General features: G+C 48.2%; 1 protein-coding gene across 2 annotated transcripts; it reads right to left on the minus strand.

Moving 5' to 3' along the window:
- Window positions 1-1,594: 1,594 nt before the first annotated feature.
- Snrnp70 (small nuclear ribonucleoprotein U1 subunit 70) lies at window positions 1,595-20,495 on the minus strand. 2 transcript variants are annotated; one of them, XM_071604578.1, is made up of 10 exons: window positions 20,164-20,495; window positions 19,268-19,424; window positions 17,508-17,570; window positions 17,342-17,396; window positions 11,782-11,846; window positions 11,575-11,637; window positions 9,332-9,413; window positions 5,992-6,093; window positions 2,535-2,622; window positions 1,595-2,425 (listed from the first exon to the last, which is right to left on the minus strand). In XM_071604578.1, exons 2-10 carry the CDS (start codon window positions 19,412-19,414, stop codon window positions 1,732-1,734), a joined length of 1,359 nt encoding a protein of 452 aa, XP_071460679.1. In that variant the 5' UTR covers window positions 19,415-19,424; window positions 20,164-20,495; the 3' UTR covers window positions 1,595-1,731. The 2 variants fall into 2 exon arrangements, with proteins under 2 accessions (XP_071460679.1, XP_071460678.1); XM_071604577.1 differs by having other exon boundaries at window positions 1,595-2,452; window positions 20,164-20,490.
- Between the last annotated feature and the right edge of the window lie 598 nt (window positions 20,496-21,093).

The following is a 21,093-nucleotide window of genomic DNA, read 5'->3' on the forward strand; positions in this document are numbered from 1 at the left end:
AAGATGCAAAGGTTAATGGGAAGCACATCACTGTGTGCTTTTTCTCCTAAGAGAGTACTCTCAAGTCTGCTCTACATGGGTTGTGTTCCAATGCCTTTCACATCTTGATTTATCCGGGCAAATCATCTGTGCAACATTAGTCCCAAACGGACTATTCTTTACTAGAAGTCTACCTGCACCATGTGGGACATCTACAAGAACACACCAATAAAAGGTTGTGTGTGCACACCCACACACTTCTGAGGTTGAACCCAGAGCCTTGCTTGCACATGATAGGCAAGTGCTCTACCACTGAGCTGCATCCCTTGCCTTTGTGTATGAGGTGGTAGTGGTGGTGCTGGGGACTGAACCCAGGGCCTTTGTGCATGCACAGCAAGCACTCTTATCAACTTAGCTATGTCCCCAGCACCCCTTGCCTTTTTGAAATAGTCTAGCTAAGTTGCCCAGGTTGGCCCCAAACTTGTGATTCTCTTGCCTCAATCTCCTGAGTAGATGGCATGACCATGATGGTATGGTCACCACACCTAGTCCAATAAGAGGTATTGAGTTCTTCTGAAATCATTTCTTCCAGTTTTTCTCTCATGTCCTTTTGATGCAATTATTTCTCAAATGCTGGGTAACTTTGTATGCTTAAAGACCAAGCACCTTAAAAAAGCAGTAGTCTTGGGCTGGGGTTGTGGCTCAGCGGTAGATCGCTCGCCTTGCAAGTTCGAGGCCCTGGGTTCAATCATCAGCACCACATAAAAATAAAGATATTGTGTCCATCTACAACTAAAAAATATTTTTAAAAAAGCAGTAGTATTATGTGTAAGAAGCTGATGTGCTATACACAGACTGTGCCTCCACTCTTACCCTTGTTCTCCCAGAATTGCAGCCTTCGACTTGTCTGGGATTCTGCAAGGAAATGAAGTCTTCTCAGCACTCTCAATTTCATCCAGAAACGTTTGCAGAAAATCTCAATTGCTGATGAAACGTCTTGTTTTTACTTGGCAATCCTCATTACTATGTAGTACAAATGCTCATCCTGAACTCTACCTTCTCCACTCTGGCTCTGGCCCAGTCTTTCTGCTCTCCCATGTCTTATCCACTTTCCTTGCAGTCATTTTCCATTTCTTTGTCCCCTTTCCTTTTCTCAGATCCAGACAACTTACCTTCCAGCTTCAGTGGGACAAGGTACACACCTATAATCCCAGCTACTTGAGAGGGTTAGGCAGGAGGATCACAAGTACAAGGCCGCCTTGACAGCTTAGTGAGACCATGTCTTAAATTTTTAAGAAGTTTAAAAGGCTGGGGATGTACCTCAGTGGTGGGGCAACTCTGGGTTTAACACCCAGGACATGGGGTGGTAGGGTGGTGGACTGCAGCTCCTTCTGAATAATCTAGTCTCCTCCTATAACTCACCCAAAACAGAGATAGAACCACTCCAGAGGAACATATGTGCTTAGAATTGGTGGAGTGGGGGAACCCTGGTGTCCTGGGGATAGTCTCAGCTTCAGGTCACAAAAGCCCTGGAAACTAGAACCAAAGTGTAGCCAGCTGACAACCTTCCAGGAAGACATTAAGGTCAGTTAGGAAGAAACCAAGGTGCCCACCATCAACAGGAAATTAACTTTATTTTTAAACCCAAGGGGCCAGAACAAATAAAGAAATTCCTACCCCTGGAGGACAAACAGGTGACCAAGATTAAGGGAGAGAATGACAGTAGGGGCCAGGTAGGAACATGTCCAAACTTCACTCAGGTGCTGCTTCCATCAAATACCCGTTCTCTGGAGCAAGGTACCCGTCCCCACCCTCAGACTCCATGTACATGTCTCGACTGTCATTGCCCAGACCCTCCAGCCCGTTGTCCTGGCCGCCACCCCCTCCTCCTCGAGCCTCATCCCTGCCCCTCTCACCACCCCGCTCCCCCCGCTTGTGATCGCGGTCCCGGTCCCGGTCCCGGTCCCTGCGCCGCTCCCGCTCACTACGGTGGCTCCGACGTCGTTCCCGGTCACGATCACGGCCTTTCTCCTCTGGGCCATCAGGGCCATCAGGGCCAAGCTCTCCAGGAGGCCCATCGTCAGGAGGTGCATCACCAGCCTCAGAAGGCTCTGCCATATCACCGCCGCCGCCTCCACCACCACCGCCACCTCCACCGCTGCCGCCACCACCGCCGCCACCGCCGCCGCCACCACCACCACCACCACCACGCAGCTCCTCCTTGCGCTCGCGCTCCCGGCGTGCCCGCTCCCGGCTCCGGCTGCTACGCCGTTTTCGATCCCGGTCCTTGTCCTTGCTCCGCTCCCTGGAGCGCCGCCGCTCATCTTTGTCTCGGCTCCGCGAACGCCTCCGCCGGTCCCGAGAGCGGGAGCGTCGCCGTTCCCGTTCCTTGTCTCGCTCCCGGCTCCGCTCTCTTCGCTCCCGCTCACGGTCCCGGTCTCGGTCCCTGTGGGGAAGCGGGGAGGGGCCGGGCCTGGATGAGGTGGGCAGCGGTGTGTGGCAGGGCTCCCCAGGTGACCGACCCCCATCCCAGGAAACCAGTCCCCCAATCTTACCTCTCATCATAGCGGGATGTGTCATCACGGCCTGAATGCCGGATATTCACGTCAGCCCCACCTCTTCGGGTGCCACCCAGGCCACCTCCTGAAGGAAGGGCAGAGAACACAGGGTCACTCCGGACAGGCAAGACAAAAAAGGAAAAGAGCCTCCAAGAGCACAGGACAGGAAACTAAGAACCTAGGTCGGTGGCCTTAGGACCAAGGCCAACACTGCTCCTCTCCATGTACTCTTGCAAAAGGACAGCCACGTTTTACTTCCACAAAGTGCTAAGTAGAACCCCCAAGGGTGTTGCTCAGTGGTACAGTACTTGCCTAGCATGTATGAGGCCCTGAATTCCAGCCCAAGAAGCCCTCCCACAAAAAAGGGGGTGGCTGTGAGAACACCCTGAACAAAAATCCGACTCCAAAGCCTCTAACCTTGCCCACTGCATACTACATGGCCTCTCAAGACCCCTCCTTTCAAGCCCCCCCCCCATAGACCTGATGTCAGTGGACTTTCTAGGTGAAAATGTGACCTGCTTAGAAGCCTGCACCAGCTTCCTCTGCTTCAAGTCCAAACTCATCAACCAGCTGGAACAGCCTGTGCGAGCTGCCCCTCCAGGTTCCACTAAGGATTGGGGCACTTCTAAGGAGTCTCCCTCCAGTCTCCTCGGCCTCCCCACCTCCTCTGGCCAATGTTCTCATGTACCTGCATCTCGTTCCCTGGAATGACATCACCCTCCTCTTCTAATTCCTACTGGCCCTTCAGGTCAGCTCAAACATCACTTCCTCACAGAACTTCCCAGTCCTATAGACTAAGATATTCTCCACTATGTTCTCCTGGGTCCAAACATGTCCTTCAACTAGAGTTTCAAAGTTGCTGTTTCGGTGAGGTAATAACTACCTGTACTCCATCTCGAGAGTAGGAATTGTGCCTGGCTGTGCTCAGGGACCAACACCTGGTCTAGAAGGGTGATTTGTATCTACTGAGTGGATAAATGAACAACCCTAAGGAGACTGACAGCCTCATATTTCAGATGGAGAAACAGTGTCAGATCAAGTCACTTGCACCCAGTGAAAAGGCAAGAAAGGGGCAGGGCTGGGATAACACTCCTGTTTTCCTGCAGAGCCTGCCTTACCAAGAACTGTTCTGTACCACCAAGCCTAGAAGATGGCTTGACAGGACTGAGTTCCAAACAGAACAACTTTTAATGAAGATACTAGAAGCTGGGCATGGTGACACATGCCTATAATCCCAGTGGCTCGGGAGGCTGAGGCAGGAGGATAGAGAGTTGAAAGCCAGCCTCAGCTACAAAATTCAGTGAGACCCTGTCCCTAAATAAAATATTTTATTTTTATTTATTTATTTTTTTAAAGAGAGAGTGAGAGAGAGAAAAATTTTTTAATATTTTTTAGTTTTTGGCGGACACAACATCTTTGTTTGTATGTGGTGCTGAGAATCGAACCCGGGCCGCACACATGCCAGGCAAGCGCACTACCGCTTGAGCCACATCCCCAGCCCCTAAATAAAATATTTTTAAAAAGGCTGCACATATGCCTCAGTGGTTGAGTGCCCCCAAGTTCAATACTTGGTACCAAAAAAAAAAAAAAAGATAATAGGAAAAGGAAGAGGAGGCTGGCTGGACACCAAGAGACAATTCAGAGAGGTATAACTAGGGAGCAAGCAGCTGACCAGGCTACTGGAGTGCCACAGAACACAGAGCAGCTGTACAAGTGCATTCAATTTTCAGGTCACAACCCTGCAATGAGTTACACCATCAATCTAAGGGGATACAAACATCTTTAAAAAAAAGCAACTTGAGAGGCTGAGACAGGAGGATCAAAGCCATCCTCAGCAACGTAGCAAGAATCTGTCTCAAAACAAAAAATAAAAAGGGCTGGGGATATCACTTAGTGGTTAAGTGCCCCTGGGTTCAATACCCGACACCAAAAAAATAAATAAACTAAAAATAAAACAGTACTGGGGATGTGGCCCCGCAAAAAAAAAAAAAAAAATAGTACTGGGGATGTGGCTCAGTAGTAGAGGGCTTGCCTAGTATGCACAAGGCCCTGGGTTCCATCCCTAGCACTGCAAAATTAATTAATTAAAAAAAAAACTGTAAACAGCAGTAACCAAACAAAAACAAGCCCCCCCCCAAACCCACCCCAAAACAAAACTCCCAGCAGAATCAAGTACTACTGTGCATTGCATGTAGAAAACATAATTAGTGGGGCTGGGGCAGTAGCCCGGTGGCAGAGTGCTTTCCTTGTGAGGCACTGGTTCAATCCTTAGCACCTCATAAAAACAAATAAATCCATGCTGTCCATCTACAACTATTAAAAAAAAAAAAAAAAAAAAAAAGTGAAAAGGGGGGTGCAAATCAAACTTCTTAAAAAAAGAAAACGTAATTACTATATAAAACTTTTCTTTGGGTTGTATTTCTACATATATTTGAACCAAGATGCATGGCTAATGCCATCAGGAAGTTTGAAAGCCAAATGAACTGGAAGATTCTGAGATTTTGGAAACATTTTCAGATTCTAAGACTCTCCCACAATAGGAAGTAGAGCCTTAAGCATCCACTCCCCTGAAAACTGAAGAGTAAGGTGAGAGGGCTGGGGCTGTAGCCAGTGGCAGAGCACCTGCTTAGCATGTGTGAGGCACTGGGTTTGATCTTGAGCGCCACATAAAAATAAACAAATAAAACAAAGGCAATCTGTCCATCTACAACTATAAAAAAATGGCTATGAAGGTCAGAGGCTCAGCTAACAAGTGTGTAGCCTACTTGGCACAGGTGCATCAAGTGACAACAGAGCTGAAGAAACGAATGGTGGCACTAACACTGCCTGGGAGAGCTGCACAAAATACCTTCTCTAACAACTGCACCAAACAGACTGTCATGACAGGATCTCCACCCCAGGCGGAGGCCCACCCCACAAAGAACAGAGAACAAAGACTGGTCCAGAACTGGTATCAAGCAGGGAACTGGAACATGTGTGCTACGCCAGGACAGGGCACAGACACACAGAGGAGATCAGTATGCACAAGTAACAAGCACACCAGAGGAAACTGTAAGGTGTCAGGGCTGCGCTACCTCAGTCCCTGATGTCTGAAGGTCTAGTTCCCAGGTCCTCTGGAGGTCCACTGGCACTACAGGACTCGGGATTCCAATAGACACCTACAATCCTGCACTAAGAGGGCCCTTTATGTATTAGGAAGCTCAACTGTACTTCTAAAGCTTACCCACCAAACTGACCTTGACTGAGATGGTGAATGACAATGGGGGAGGGACTGAGTGTATGAGGCTTGAGGGCAGAGACTAGATGTCCTGCTCTAGACTAGAAGCAGGTGATGAGCAAGAAATGGAGGGAGAAGTGGGCAGCTGAGCAGGTGAGTGAGCAGGAAACACAGGTTATCAAGGTAATGGGGGAGAGAAGAGTCAGGCCACTTAGCACAGGGCCAGAATATGCTCACCTAGCCGCCGGGGCCTCCAGCCCTTCACAGTTCGGCCCCTCTCCACATCCACAAGGACTCTCCTGCCATCAATCTTCTTGCCATCTGCGTGTTTGTAAGCGGCTGCAACAGATGTGGGAAGGGGGGAGGGGAGGAGTCCCCAGAGGGTCCTCTAGTCAGGACAGGGCCTAGCGCTGGAGCATCCCCACCCTCAGAAACCCCCATCACCTCTCTCTCTCTCACACACACACACAGACACACACACAGACACAAACACACTCTCTCACACACACACACACACACACACACACAGCAGCCAGCCAGGCAACTGACAGCCAGACCAACTCTCTCCCGACCCGGTGAGGGGCCTGCTCCATCTCAACGCCTGCTTTCTTCTTACTAGCCCCCCATTGCTACATGCAGTGCATGTCCTTCCCCAACTGCCATCTCCCTGGACTCCCAGTCCCTTCCCAATCCCACATGATGGAACAGCCCCCTCTTGCCAGGATGGCCAAAGTCGCTGCAAAGAAACTGGAGGTTAACTTAATGCTGGACTCTGCTGTGGGGGAGGGGCTCCTCCACAACCCCAGGCATGCACCCTAGAACATCATGCTGGGGCAGGAGGCCCGACTGGGCAACTCCATACCCCAGTTCACACCGTTTTTTCTGTAATGCTTTTTTTGGGGTGAGGAGGTGAGTGTGGGGAAACAGACATCAGAACAGAAAATGAACCAGAAGGGGGTGGGAGAAATCTTCAGGAAATGGCAGGGAGCAGAAAGGCGGGTTATGCACTCCCAGGGGGCCTAGAGGGGCCCCCCCAGCAAGGGGACATGGAGGGAGGCATGGGAGACGTGCGGTGCTACTGAAAATTCCTGCCTTACCTGAGATGACTGACCCTGCCACCACCCAGCCCGACCCCATCTCTCCCCTCCACACCCTTGCTCAACACGTGCTGGGAATCCAGCCCAAGTCTGAGCCTATCAGGGAAGGGTGAGGAGTAGAGGAGAGGAGACAAGGCCCATCACTGCTCTGGGCAGGGCAAGCACAGGGCAGCAGGCCCAATGCCCAGGTCTGTCATCACATGGGGCTACTGGGAAGGCCAAAAAGACCCTGTCCCCCTCCCTAGCCCTGACCTAGGGGAACTATCCTCAACCAACCACAATACCCTGCCCCGCCCCAGCCCGCTCCCCCCCAAATAACAACCAGAGGAAGAGAAAAATGTGCCATTTACCGATGCCGGCCTTGCGGGTGTCCAAACCGAGCGGGATGGGGGGGGCTCGGCAACTCCTGGGGGCCTGGCGAGGAGGCGGGCTTCCCGGGGGGGGGACACGGGACCGCTTACCTGGAGCCCCCAAGCTTACCTGAGCACGCGCACAGACCCCACACCCACCACCATGGGGTCAGCTAAAGCTACAGGGAGGAAAACTGAGGGTTCTCAGGAGCCCCCAGTGGGAGAAACCACATCTCCTGCACCACCTGGAGACAGGCCGAGGAAGAAAGTGGTGGACCCCACAGAAACCTCATGGACAGATAATTAACTTAAAATCTGGGGAATGGAAAGCCCTGGGCCTATTCTCCTTGAATTAAAAAAAAGAAGGCTGGGAGGCCTTAGAATACTTGTCACCCTCACCAATTCCCAAAACAGTCAAACTCAACTCGACACAGGCTCTCCCTTCTCAGAACAGGGAATGACTCTTCCACCTCCAACTCCACATGCCCTCCCACCAGCAGCTGCAGCTCCAAGGCTGCCTGGTGCTCAGGGGACATACTTTGGGGTCCAGGAGATGGAGTGCTACCCGTGCTCCAAGGAGGGGCCGCTTGGCCCCTGAACCCAGAGAAGGGTAGTGGGGAAGAGAACTAAAGGACCAAGTTCATAGTCAAGCAAAGGAATCCTGCTTGGGCTCAGCATCCCAAACCCCAAGAGAGGCCCAACCCAGGAGAACAGCAAAGAAAACATGTGATTGTGTCCATCTAGGCTTCTCTCTCTTTCCCTCTCTTATGTCTCCAGACAGTGGTAGGTCTTGAGTAAAATCCTACCATACCTTCAGCCTTCGCAGTCTGCTTCTTGATCCCTCCCACACCCCAAGCCCCAATTCCATGCACTTCGGGGAGTGCCTGACCATCTCTGGAGGGGAGCTGGGCACCACAGCCAGCACTCTAGGGAGGCCTCAACCACGTTAAGGAAGACAGGAAGGGGACAGAGCACCTACAACTAGCAGCCAAAAACTCTCCAGGGCCACCACAGTGAGTGCCCCACAGAAGTGATGGTGGGGGATAGAGAGAGAAGGGCTGAAGGGTTCCATGTGGAGCCCGGCCCCACCACACCCCAGCTTCAGTATATTCCCGCCACCTTTCGCTCATGTTGTGAAGCCAGGTAAGTCAGGGGGTTGGGTGGAGCCCGACTGGAAAGGCCAGTTGCTTTTCCCATCAAGATCCACCCTTCCCCTCCTGGGATCAGCAAGATAATCAGAGAGCATATGGATGGGGGCCAGGAGGGGCAAAGGGCACCCAAGTAAGGAAAGGGCTGGGTGCAGGGAGGCTGAGGGGGCGACCGGGGCGGGAAGAGGGATGCCTCGCTGCTCCTGTGCTGCCTGGCTAAGCTGGACTGGTGTGCGGTGCTGAGTGATCTTACCCATGATACAAACCCTTATACCAACCATACACTGAGGTGTTGTAAGGGGAGCGTAAGCATCAGCTGCAAGCCAGCTGCGTGGTGGCTGCAGTGACAATAAGAACAGTCAATTAATACGGCGGCCCCTGGACACGCCGCAGCCCTGCCCGCCCCCACCCACCCATCCCTGCCCATGTGGACGCCGCGCAGCCTCAAGGGGGCTTGAGCTGTGGGGGCAGACGCTGAACACGACCACCAGCCCACTGCCCACTGAGGAACAGGATTGGGGGCAGGGGTGGGGAGGTGGAGGGTCGGGTGGTCCAGCCCCAGCTCTGCTGGGGGAAGAGAGGGCAGGTTCAAAGGCCAGTCCTCACTTCAACCTGGTCATCCCCAACTCCAGTGGGGGAATAATGGGGAGATGCTCCCCGAAAATCCGACCCCTCCCCCCACCTCCAGCTGGCCCCAGCCCCCACCCAGTTCCCTCCTTGCCCCTAAGGTTCAACGTGTGACACTTACCTCCCCGAGCTCACACACACACACGTTGTGGGGGATTTGGTTTTTGTTTTTTAAAAAACACGTATATATATATATAAAAAAAAAAAAGATATATCAGAAACAGAGGGAGGAGGAGAAAAGACATTGCTAATGTCAGGTGTGGCAGGGAAAGGGGGTCAGACGACAGGGAAGGGACTGGGGCAGCAGAGAAGTGAGAGAGGGTCAGAGGGAAGGGCTGAAGTGGGAGGTACTCACAATGCATGTCTCGCTCATGCTCATACTCAATGAAGGCATAGCCTCTGGGCTTTCCTGACCGCTTACTGTAGACCATGTGTATCTGCAAGGCAGATAAGATGTAGGTTAGTCCTGCCTCACAACAGCCTGCCCATCATATAACTCTATGCCCAAGCTGAAGGATGCCAGAGACAGATCCTCAGATTTTCTGTCCTTCGGCTATTTTTTTTTTTTTGAGTGGGGGATAGTGAGTGTCCTAGGGATTGGACCCAGGGGCATTTTACCACTGAGCTATGTGCCCAGGCCTTTTTATTTTGAGACAGAGTCTTGCTAAGTAGCTAAGGCTCGCCTCAAACTTGCGATCCTCCTGCCACAGCCTCCCAAACTGCTGGGATTATAGGCTTGTGCCACTACATATGGCTCTCTGTCCTTCAAGATCCTCCAGTGACTTCAGTGACTTATGCTCTAAAGATGAAAACAAAGGTCACAACAGACACCTGAGTGACACAGATGCAGTTTCCTGGAGAAAGAACACTTAAGCCAAAACCTAGACAATGAAAAGGGATCAAGAGTGGGGAGTTGGCTTATAAAGAAGAGTAGCAGTAACTCCAAAGAGCAATAGCTTGGGAGGAGACTGGGGATGCAGTAAAATGAGGATGAATGGAACATTCTTTTTTTTTTTTTTTATTTTTATTTTTTGGTGGTGGTACTGGGCCTTAAACTCAGGGGGACTCTACCAATGAGCCACACCTCTAGTCTATTTAGTTTTTGAGGCATTCTTGCTAAGTTGCTGAAGGTGGTGTTAAACTGAAAATTCTCCTGCCTCAGCCTCTCAGCAGCTGGGATTACAGGCAAATACCACCACACCTGGCTCATTTTAACTACCCTTTCTTAAATTTTATTTTAGTTGTTGATGGTCCTTTATTTTATTTGTTTATTTATATGTGGTGCTGGGAATTGAACACAGTGCCTCACATGTACAAGGCAAGCACTCTACTGCTGAGCTACAACTCCAGCCCCTCATTTTAACTATTTTTTCAGTGGCATTCAGTATATTAACAAAGTTGTGCAAGCATCATGGCTGTTTCCAGAATTTTTTCCAATAGAAACCCTGTCCCCAGAGTAACTGGGATTACAGGTGTGCACCACCCTCCCCAAAGAGAATGGCACTTATTTTGATAATAAGGATCCTCAGGAGATTAGGCCGCAAAGGTAGAAAGGCACCAGGGCCAAGTACCCCCAATGCCAGGCTAAGAAGGAGGCTAAAGCAGAGGGCTACAAGTATGAGAAGAGCCTGAGCAACTTACCAATCCCTGTCTCAAAATAAAAAGGGTTTGGGATATAGACTGTCCATGTAGAGTTGGAAAAACAGAGGAATTCTGAATGCCAAGAGAAAAGGAGAGTTCTAGGGTTAAGAGAAGGGCATAGAGAGGGCAGGGCATCACGCTTAGTGGTAGAGTGCTTGCCTAGCATGTATGAGGCCCTGGACTCCATCCCCAGCATCTCTTAAGACATGAGGTAGGAAGAAAAGAGCAAATGCAGTCATAAAACTCAATATGTACAAAGTCAGGGAGAACTGAGAGTGTGAAGCATTCCAAGAAGAACCCTATGTCGGAGATGGAAAGAGGATAGAGATACATAAGCCATAGTGCAGGACCACAGAGTAATTGCCCTGAGAGGCCAGGCTCTAGATTCCAGATCTCTGTCCCAATATGCTAGGGAGGTATACGAGATTGTGAGCAGAGAAGATGGGGTCATCTCTGAACATCAGAAAGATCCCTTTAGGACTACATAGGGGATGAATTAAATAGAGAACAACAGCCCAACAGGAATGACTTCTAGGAAACAGCACTTGAGCTGGTCACCAAAGATGGCTAGTTCTTCACTTATATCACTACCTCTCAGTGACCTGCCCCCATTACAAATGAATACAGTTCCAGTCCTAGGATTTGAACCTTAGGACAGCAGATTCCAAAATCCAACCAAGTCAGGCACAGTGGTGCACACATATAATCCTAGCAACTTTGGAGGCGGTGGCAGGAGGAATGCAATAAATGAAGCCAGCCTCAGAAACTTAGCAAGGCCCTGTCTCAAAACAAAAGAGCTGTGGAGGTAGCTCAGTAGTAAAGAGCTCCTGGGTTCAATCCCTTGTACCAAAAAAGAAGAGATAAGATTATAAAATGACTCAGGGTTGAGTGTCTTTCTGGCTACTGCCCTCTCCTCCATGTATCCCCAATTCAAATACACCAACCCCAACCACTCACTCTTTTGATGGGTCCATACACCTCAAACTCTCTCCGAAGCTTGGATTCTGTTGTGTCATAGTTCTACAAATACAGAAAGACGAAGTTAAATGAAACAGGGACTGTCAAAAAGACCTTGAACAGTCCTAAGGACTAGTCTTCTGTCCTCTGTCCAGACCCAGGGTCTCAGCAGCTTTGGGTTCCGAGGTTTTGGAGCTGCAGACTCACCACTCTAGCCACGAAGAGAGTCTTGAAGGCATCACCCTGAGCATTGGGATCATTGTGAGGGTCCCCTGTGCAGAAAGGAGAGAAACTATAAGTAGCAGGTAGCTACAATCTCAGGTAACAAGACAAATACAGATAAACAGGCAGAGGCCAAGGAGACAAAGATAAAACTGGGGGGAAAAAAAGATGAAACTGGGGAAGCTCCCAACTAGTAGAAAACAGTTGGTGACTTGGCAACTTTGGGAACAGCCTTCTCTTGAGTGCTGGTTTTCCTGAAGCACAGTGGCCTTTACCAGAGTGACCGATAAAACGATTTAGGCTGACAGGGAATACTGACTTTAAGCAGACAAGGTGTAGCATGCTTAAGTGCCATTTCAGACCTACATACCCTAAGGACCTCATCCCTTCCAGATGCAAGGTGATCTGAGCAATTACTAAGCCCAGTAAGGCCTCTCTGGAGATGGCGCCTGATCTCAAGGGCTGAACTTGCTCCTTCCCTCCCTTATCCATGGCTGCAGTGCCATCTACTGGACAAAGACTAAAACTACAGTCCACAGGAAAATGCGAAAGCAAAGATCCCAAGGCTCAGAATAAGAGCCTATACCTGGAGCAAATGTGAAAGGTCCCTGACATCTATCAGATTCCTACTCCAGCCTTGCAAAACACGTAATTCTCATACCTAGCCACTGAGGAATAACACTCTCCAAAGAGATGAACTAGGAATCTTATTAAAAAGCTGATTCCAGGGCTGGGGTTGTGGCTCAGAGGTATAGCACTTGCCTAGCACATGTGATGCCCTGGGTTCAATCCTCAGCACCACATTAAAAAACATAAATGAATAAAATAAAGGTAAAGGGGGATATGGTTTAGCACCTCTGGGTTCGATACCCAGTACCAAAAACAATAAATAAGTAAATAATATGTGTGTGTGTGTGTATACACACACGCATACACACATATATATCCATCCATGTACGATTCTGCTAGGTTAGGCCTAGAAATAAGTCATTTTCATCAAATATGGTGGACCCATCACACACAATAGTCCCTGACCCCTGCCAAGATCCCAAAGCACTCCACTCCATCATTGCACAGTAGAGGCATTTCTTTCATGGTTTAGAATTACCCTCTGAGGGCCTGTGATGTTCTGGGATAATATTAGACAAGGAATATTAAAAATCTATTGAGCACATACTATGGCCCAGTGCTGAATTCTGAGATTTTACTGTTTTTGCCAATGGAAGCAAAATAAAACACACACATGGAAAAAGGGAAGTGTCAAAAACACAAGGGAGTGCAAAAGGTTTTATATCCCAGCCTGATTTCATAGTCCAGGCATTCTAACTACCAGACCCACAATCTGAACGCTGGGATGCTAGCTTCTTGGAAGATAATTTAGATGTTGGCAATAAGCCAGAGAAATAAAAGTCTCAGGGGGCTGGGGCTGGGCTCAGCAGTAGCATGCTTGCCTGGCATATACAAGGTGCTGGGTTCGACCCTCAGCACCACATAAAAGTAAATAAATAATGAATGATATTATGTCTAACTACTACATATATATATATAAAAGTCTCAAGTATGTTTCCCATAAGATGGTTCGACTACAAGTATAAACTAAGGAATTTCTTAAAAGCCAGCAGCGTTGGAGGCTGGGGTTGTGGCTCAGTGGTACAGCACTTGCCTGGCATGTGTGAAGCCCTGGGTTTGATCCTCAGCACCGCATATAAATAAATAAGTAAATAAATAAATAAAATAAAAAATCCATTTACAGGGCTGGGGTTATGGCTCAGTGGTAGAGTGCTTGCCTAGCATGTGTGAGGCACTGGGTTCGATTCTCAACACCACATATAAATCAACGAATAAAATAAAGGTCCATCAACATTTAAAAAAAAAAAGTATTCTTTTTTTTTTTTTAGTTAAAAAAAGTATTCTTTTTTTTTTTTAGTTAGAGGTGAATACAACATCTTTATTTTATTTTTATGTGGTGCTGAGGATCAAACCCAGGGCCTCACATATGCTAGGTAAGCACTCTACCTCTGAGCCACAACCACAGCCCCAAAGGTCCATCAACATCTAAATAAATAAATAAAAATTAAAAAGAGGGTAAGGAAGGAGTCTTCCCTTTAGAGAGAGAGAGAGAGAGAGATCCATTTACAACCAAAAAAGAAAGCCAGCAGCGTGAGCCCAAAATTACAGAAGTAACTATGTGGGGACCAACGGAAACTCACAAAGACGACTCTAACTTTGTGTGTATCCCCTGACCCTAGCAAGTTTTTTGCCATATCCAATCCCTCTGTGTTGTACTTTTCTGTGCCCAGGTCTCTTGAACTGTCCTGGCTATCTCACTCATTCAATAGGCAATTATTAAGCACCTAATATGTTTAGGGATTTAGCAGTAAATAAGACAAAAATGACCCCCAACCTCAGGGAACTTGTGTGCTAACAGAGAGTAAACAAGGTAAATGTGAGGATCACATAATCTTATTAGATAAGGACAGAGATGGGGAGAAGAATAGATTTTGAGTGCAAACTTAGGAAAGGCCTAAGGAGGAGACAGTGACATGTGACAGAAAACCTGAAGGTGTCATGGCTGCAATAGGGAATGTACCTCTAGACATTAGGCAGTCATGGTGCTAATAGATACCATTGAGTGATTGCTGGGGGTGGCAGTGGGCAGAGGAAGTCAAGGAAGAGCTGAGCATCCTGCAGGGCAGCTAGGAAGTGCCCAGCAGACTAAAGGGGAAAACAACTCAACACACTGCATGAACTGCCTACAGTTCTTGCTTATCCCAAGGGACCCAGGAGTGTAACTAAAGGTAAAAGCACATGCCACCAACTCAACTGTATCCAAGTATCTGAAGAAGGAACACATTACTTGAATAAAGGTGGCAAAGAACTATGATCAGTGATCCACCAGTCTGTGTCCATGTGTATACACACAGTTGCACCCCATCCTGACAGCTAGGCTACCCTTATGAACTTCTTGTTAAAAGGCTTATAACTCTCTTTTATAAGGCATTCTGTCTCAACAAATCTTCATTTTTCATCTTAAAAATGGAAGTGACACCCAGGCACAATGGCACACACTTGTAAGCCCAGAGGCCTGGGAAGCCGAGGCAGGAAGATCGAAAGTTTGAGGCCAGCCTTCACAATCTAGTGAGGCTCTAAGCAACTTACCAAGACCCCTGTCTCAAAGTAAAAATAAAAAAATTATAAATGAGGCCAGCCTGAACTACCCTATGAGACCTTGTCTCAAAATTTTCAAAAAGGGGGGAGGGCCCTAGAAATTATATCAGAGGCAGAAAGTTTTTGTGTTCAAAAAGAGCGGGGGTTGGGGGTGGTCGCCAAGATGACACTGAATGGAAGATGTTAATTTTGACTTTTTTCCAAGCTTTTACAGCTAGGGAAAGAATCTCTTAGGGGCAGGGAAATACTACAGTATTTGAACCATTCTCCCCCCGCCCTTATGGAGAAATTCAAACACTGGGAAGTAAAGAAATGTATAATGAACTCCTATGAACCAGTTTCAGTTATCAACATGTGCCCATACTTGATTCATCTCTTATGTTCCACATTGTGGCCTCTAATAAAGACTTCTAAAAAAACATAACCCCAGTACCATTACTACATCCTAAAAAATTAACACCACGGGGGTTCAGTGGCACACACCTATAATCCCAGTAGCTCGGAAGTCAGGGGATCACAAATTAGAGGCCAGCCTCAGCAACTTAGCAAGATCCTGTTTCTAAATAAAAAATAAAAAGGGCTGGCGATATAGTTCAGTGGTTAAGTGTTCCTGGATGCAATCCCCATTACCAAATAATTGATGATGATGATGATAATGATAATTCTTCCTTAACCTCATCTAACACCTATGGCTCAAATTTCAAAAAATTTTTAACTGGAACTATTTCAAAAATACATTTTAAGAGCAACTCCTACCAAGTCCTCTCTCACCCTCCAAGAGTTGTCTCTTTTCTTCTCACTTCAATAAATCCCACTCTTTAAAAAAAATAGTTATCTCATTTAAATTGGGATTCAAACAAGCTCCAAATATCATTTGGTTGCACAACTTCTGACTTTTTAATCCATACGGTCCCCTCCTTGACCCACCTTTTCCTTATTTACGAAACAGCCTCAACTCTGTCCTGTATGATATCCCACATTCTCAATCTGGCACAAAGCAAGTTATGGGTGGGCAGGGAAGGAACTGTCTTATGTGGAGGGCAAAAGGAAGCAGTTAGTAAAAAGAGCTACACTATACTTCAGAAAGCCCAGAAGTGGACTCAGGCGGGGGAAGAGATCAAGGCAAACCAAGTAGTCTGTGTTGTCCAAGCAGGAGAGCCCTGGGTGGTAGTGGTGTTCGTCATGGAGAAAAGGGCCAGATGTGTGACATTTAGAAAGTTAACAGGAATTGGCTTTGGTGATACGATGGGGAAGAGATTTAAAAACGTGTCCAAACCAAACCAAACCAAACTAAAAAAAAGAACAAACTGGTGGCTGCACAGAGTAGTACGTGCCTGTAATTCCAGTGACTCCAGAGGTTGAGGATGGAAGATCACAAGTTTGAGGCTGGCCTCCACAACCTGATGAGACCCTATCTCAAAATAATATTGAAAAGGGATAGGGATGTAGCTCAGTGGTAGAGTGCCCCTGGGTTCAATCCTCAATACCAGGGTGGGAGAAACAAAACCAAACTAGGGCTAGGGAAGTAGTTCAATGGTATAGCACTTGCCTAGAATATTCAAAGTCCTGGTTCCAGCCCCAGCACCACAAAAACCAAACTGGGTGGCAGCAAGAAAAGCTCATGACTTTACAAAGCTAAATAACCATGTCTCAGAAACTAGGGAAACTAGGTTGGTAGGGAGGGGAAATCCCTGTTGGTTTTGGACACTGACTCTTAACATGTCTTTGCTGGTTCTGAGAAAGGACATCCATACAGCCATAAAGTGCCTAGAGTTCCCAGCTGGATGGTCTCTGTCAGGCACTGGCATTCAGCACCTGAGGAAACTGGCCACTCCAAGGAATAAAGTCCAGAGGGAAGTGATTCACTAAAGCCTCACATGTCAAGAAAAACTAACATGGTCTGACCATGAAGACTTCACTCTTAACAATAAAGGGCCAGTGGAGGCTGATATTTGATTCTCTTGTAAGTTTGGTTAATGGCTTTAAGGTACCTCATCCCTACTCCAATTCCTCCTTACCTGGAAGTAATGGAACATACTCAGTCCAAGGGTCAGGGAGCTAGCGATGGAGCCTGAACCTACTCACCAATTTACACCTGTCTCAGCTTGTAAGACTCCGAGAGCTATATGATAGCCCTTCCAATGTACTCCCTGGCAGGAGGAGTCAAGGTAGCAGGTGTCTCCCTTCCTGCTAACCTTTGCCCTAGGTTCTCCTGCTTAAAAGCCTAAAACAAATGTAGTGCTTGGCAAATGGAGAGAAAGTGAGCAAAATAAGTAAACCAACCCCTTTCTCTAAAATAGGCCCTTGGATGTGCCCTAGGAAGAGAAGAATTAAGGGGATTTGAGGGAGAAGAAAGGAGGAAGAAGAAGAGACTTACACATTTTTAGCTCTGTCTCCACTTCCTGCTGTCGCCGCTCAATCTTTTCCCTTCTCTGTCAGGAGAAAGGGGAGGTTGAGAAGTGAGTGCAGATAGAAGTGCCTTGATTTCAAGGACCATCTGGAGAAAGTGGCTAAAAATACATTAGGAGACAAAATTCACATACCTTCCTCTCCATGCGTTCTTCCCGGGTTTCTGCACGAGTTGGAGGAGGGGCATCTCTAGGGTCCTGGGGAAAAGAAGAGAGGTGACAAGGGAAGAAGAACTGGGGGAAATGGCAAGGGGCACTCACCAAGGCAATGTGAATCTCAGTTGCCTCCCATACACACCCTACTTTTCTACAAAACACCAATAGTCCCTGAATTACAGTGGAGTCAGGGGAGTGGCATAGCCCATGAACCCTCAAGGCCCACAAACCATTGCTGGTCTGTGACAAGTACAGAAATTGGAAGTACTTAAAAAACTTCTATAGCAGCCAGTCGCGGTGTCACATGACTGTAATCTTCAGTGGCTTGGGAGGCCGAGGCAGGAGGATCACAAGTTCAATGCCATCCTTAGCAACTTAGTGAGAACCTATCTCGTAATAAGATATTTTTAAAAGGGGCTGGGGATGTGGCTCAGTGGTTAAGCACTCCTAAGCTCAATCTCTGATACAAAAAAAACAAAACAACAACAACAAAAAAAACCTTCTGTAATCTTAACTACTCAGGAAGCTGAAGCAGCAGGATCACAAGTTAAAGGCCAGCCTGGGCAACTAAGACCCTGTCTTAAAATATAAAATTAAAAAAGGCTAGGAATGTAGCTCAGTGATAGAGCAGCCCTGGGTTCAATCTCCAGTACCATCAAAAAAAAAAAAAAAAAAAGTACCAAAGGTTTTTGTACCCCATATTTAGGGAACACACTGTTTCTCACAGCTCCAAGTATGATTTACAGGAAACAAAATGCCTGAGGAAGTGATGGGAACAGGGATGAGAGGTCCTTGCTTACAAGTGCCAAAGAACAGGATGAGGCCTGAAATAACAGGAGTTGAGAGAAGGAGGCTCTGAGGCAAACAACTGGACACTCTCTGAGGGACAGGGCAGGTCTTAAAGGTCTCTCTTCAGACATTCATTAAATAGTAAATGGCACATGACCTGAATTATCAAAGGATGCCTCTGGTCTGCATGTACCCATTAAATTCATTTAATTGGCTAATAACATTTCCCAAATGTGGGTTCACCAAGGGTGGTAAATCCCACTAAAGATCCACCTTTCTGTTATCTACTAATTTTTTTTTCAACTCTCTATTCACCTCAAGCTGCCTTTCCTATCCAATGCCAGAATGTTCCTCCTATGACTTCTGGCTGTGTGCCAGCATTTCTCAGGTGTGCTAATGATACGTGTGGATATCCCAATTTTTCAAATGAAAGAACTAAGATCCAGGACTTTAAATTGTTTATTCACATTTGCCTCACCGGTACAGAGTTGAAATGCCCAAGCCCAAGCCCATGGTCTTAAGCTTCCAGTACACAGGGCTTTGTAACTCTTAAGAACATTGTCTTATTAATGATAAAAATAATGACATTTAATAACTGCTTGGTGCCAAGCCCTTTTACATGAATTTTGCCATGTAATTCTCCATGGATATTATGAATATATTACTATAACCCTCTTGCTAAAAACACACCAATTTATCAAAAGGATACTCATGCCCAAGGTCACAAGGTTGACAAATGCCATGGGCCAACCACTACCTAGTGGATTTTCACAAAACACCACAAGGGATGCATTATCAACCCCATTAACAATAGAAACTGAAGATCAGAAAAAACACCTACCTAAATTCTAAATTGTACATACAACTAGATATGGCCAGAAGCTGGACTCCCCAATCTAGTCCCCTGCCCCCCCGAACCCAAACCACTCCAGTGTGCTCAGTGAACTCACCTCAAACTCTCGGATGTATGGTGCAATGCCACAGTAAGGTTGATTGTGGTGTTTTTCATGTGGTAGCTTCTCCAGGGGTGGCAGATATGGGATAGGGTCACGGGGGGCAAAGAGGGCCAGAAGGTTGGGCGGCAGGAACTGGGTCATATTGCCAAATCTGAGAGCAGAAGCAGGACAGACTTCTGTCAAGGTAGATTGGTTAGGATGGCTCCCCTATTACCCCCTGACTCTCCAAAGGAGGAAAAAAAAAAAAGGAAAACTGCAAGGGCAGAGAGCAATCCTACTTGGGCGAAGGGAGGTAAATCTAGATGAGAAAGCAAGTCCTTGGCGGGAGCGGGAAACAAGGCTAATAAGGGAAAGAATGGAATAAGATTCTGAAGAGTTGAGTCTCCTCAGCCAAGAGCTGCAGGACTCAGAATTCCTAGAGGCTTGTGGGGATTCAAGGATCTTGAGACAGATGCTGAGCAGTGCGGCCGGTGGTCTCCTACCTTGCATAAGAGATTTAGGGACAGAGGGCTCAGAGGGCTGGGGTCGGAAGTCTCCGACCAAGGGGAGTCGTAAGGAGAAATCCCCCAAGCCGGGGGCTTGTGGGTAATAATCTGGGCTCCCAATAGCGAAAGGAATTATGGGTAAGGGTCCAGGACGCTACAGAAAGGCAAGAAAGAAAAAAGGCAACATACCGCAAGGGCCTGTGGGTAGGGGACCGCGGCGGGTGGTGGGACGGGCTTTGAGGTAAGAGGGCTCCAGTACCCAGAGAACTCTGGATAAGTGGTGCAGATAGGTGCTGAAGCGGAGACGCGGGAAAAGGGCCGGGCCGCGGGGAAGGAGACTGGGGTCCATCGCAAGGGCTTGTGGGTAGCGGCCCCGCAGTCCTAAGGCCACTCAGTCACACTCACCCGCCGCGCGGCGCCCTCCTCGACCTGGCGTTGGTCCTGGGGCTCGCGGCGGCTGCGGCAACCCCTCAGCAACAAGGACTCCTGTTCCGGCTTCGACTCCAGCGGCGTCCGCGCCAGTCTCCCTCGGTCGCCCGCCCAGCGCGCGAACCAGGCCGCTGCTTCCGAACCCGCGCGGCCTCGGCTAGCGACGGGAGCAGGGGGGTGGGTCTCGGTCTCAAATCCCTCCGCCGTCCCACTGCGCACGCGCCGTTCGAGTAGCGTGTAAACCACACACTGGGATCGGACTCTGCCGCGGACACAGCGCACGCGCAAGGTCACTACCCTGCCTTCCGGAGCATTAAAGTTACTTGCCGCGAGCTGGGCAGGGGCCGCAATGCGCACGCGCGCTCCGCACCAAGCGCTGCCGCACCTTGAGTTCTGGGCTCCAAACCGTCTGTATCCGCGAGACTCTCCCGATGCTCCGCCCCGTTCTTCTAACACTTCCCGGATCTTTTGCGCATGTGCGTTGTGTCCTGTACTGTGCTATACCCCTCCGCCGCCTGGCAAAGAGTCCCTTCATGTATATCACGATTGCTGTGACGTCTGTTTAATTGGCAGAACTGTTCGTCTACCGCCAGGTGTGTGCTAGGCTCTGTGGGCTCTGTGGACACGCCACGTCATAAAGCAAAATCTTCCTTATTGAAGCTTACATTGTACTGGGGGAAACACTAAACGCATTTAAATTAAAAAATATAATTTCAGACAGTTGCCAGCATAACGAAGAAAAATAGTTAAGAGAATGGGTAGTGGGAGCGAGGCTATTTCAGAAAAAGGGATCAAGGAAAATTCTTCTGAAGAAGTAACAATTGAAAAAAGCCTGGATACAAGGAAAATCCGGGTGGGCTTAACAGCAAAGTGCAGATGCTCTGATTTGGGATCAGAGGGCCGTGA

This window comes from Marmota flaviventris, chromosome 18, assembly GCF_047511675.1.
Source record: "Marmota flaviventris isolate mMarFla1 chromosome 18, mMarFla1.hap1, whole genome shotgun sequence".
Taxonomy (NCBI): Eukaryota; Metazoa; Chordata; class Mammalia; order Rodentia; family Sciuridae; genus Marmota; species Marmota flaviventris.

Excerpts from the sequence above, each read along its gene's own strand:
- Snrnp70 (XM_071604577.1), bottom strand. The coding sequence starts at position 19,414 with ATGACCCAGTTCCTGCCGCCCAACCTTCTGGCCCTCTTTGCCCCCCGT. Across the intron at positions 11,638-11,781 it reads CTCTCTTCGTGGCTAGAGTG|AACTATGACACAACAGAATC; the intron begins GTGAGTCTGCAG and ends CTGTATTTGTAG. Across the intron at positions 2,453-2,534 it reads ACATCCCGCTATGATGAGAG|GCCCGGCCCCTCCCCGCTTC; the intron begins GTAAGATTGGGG and ends CACCTCATCCAG.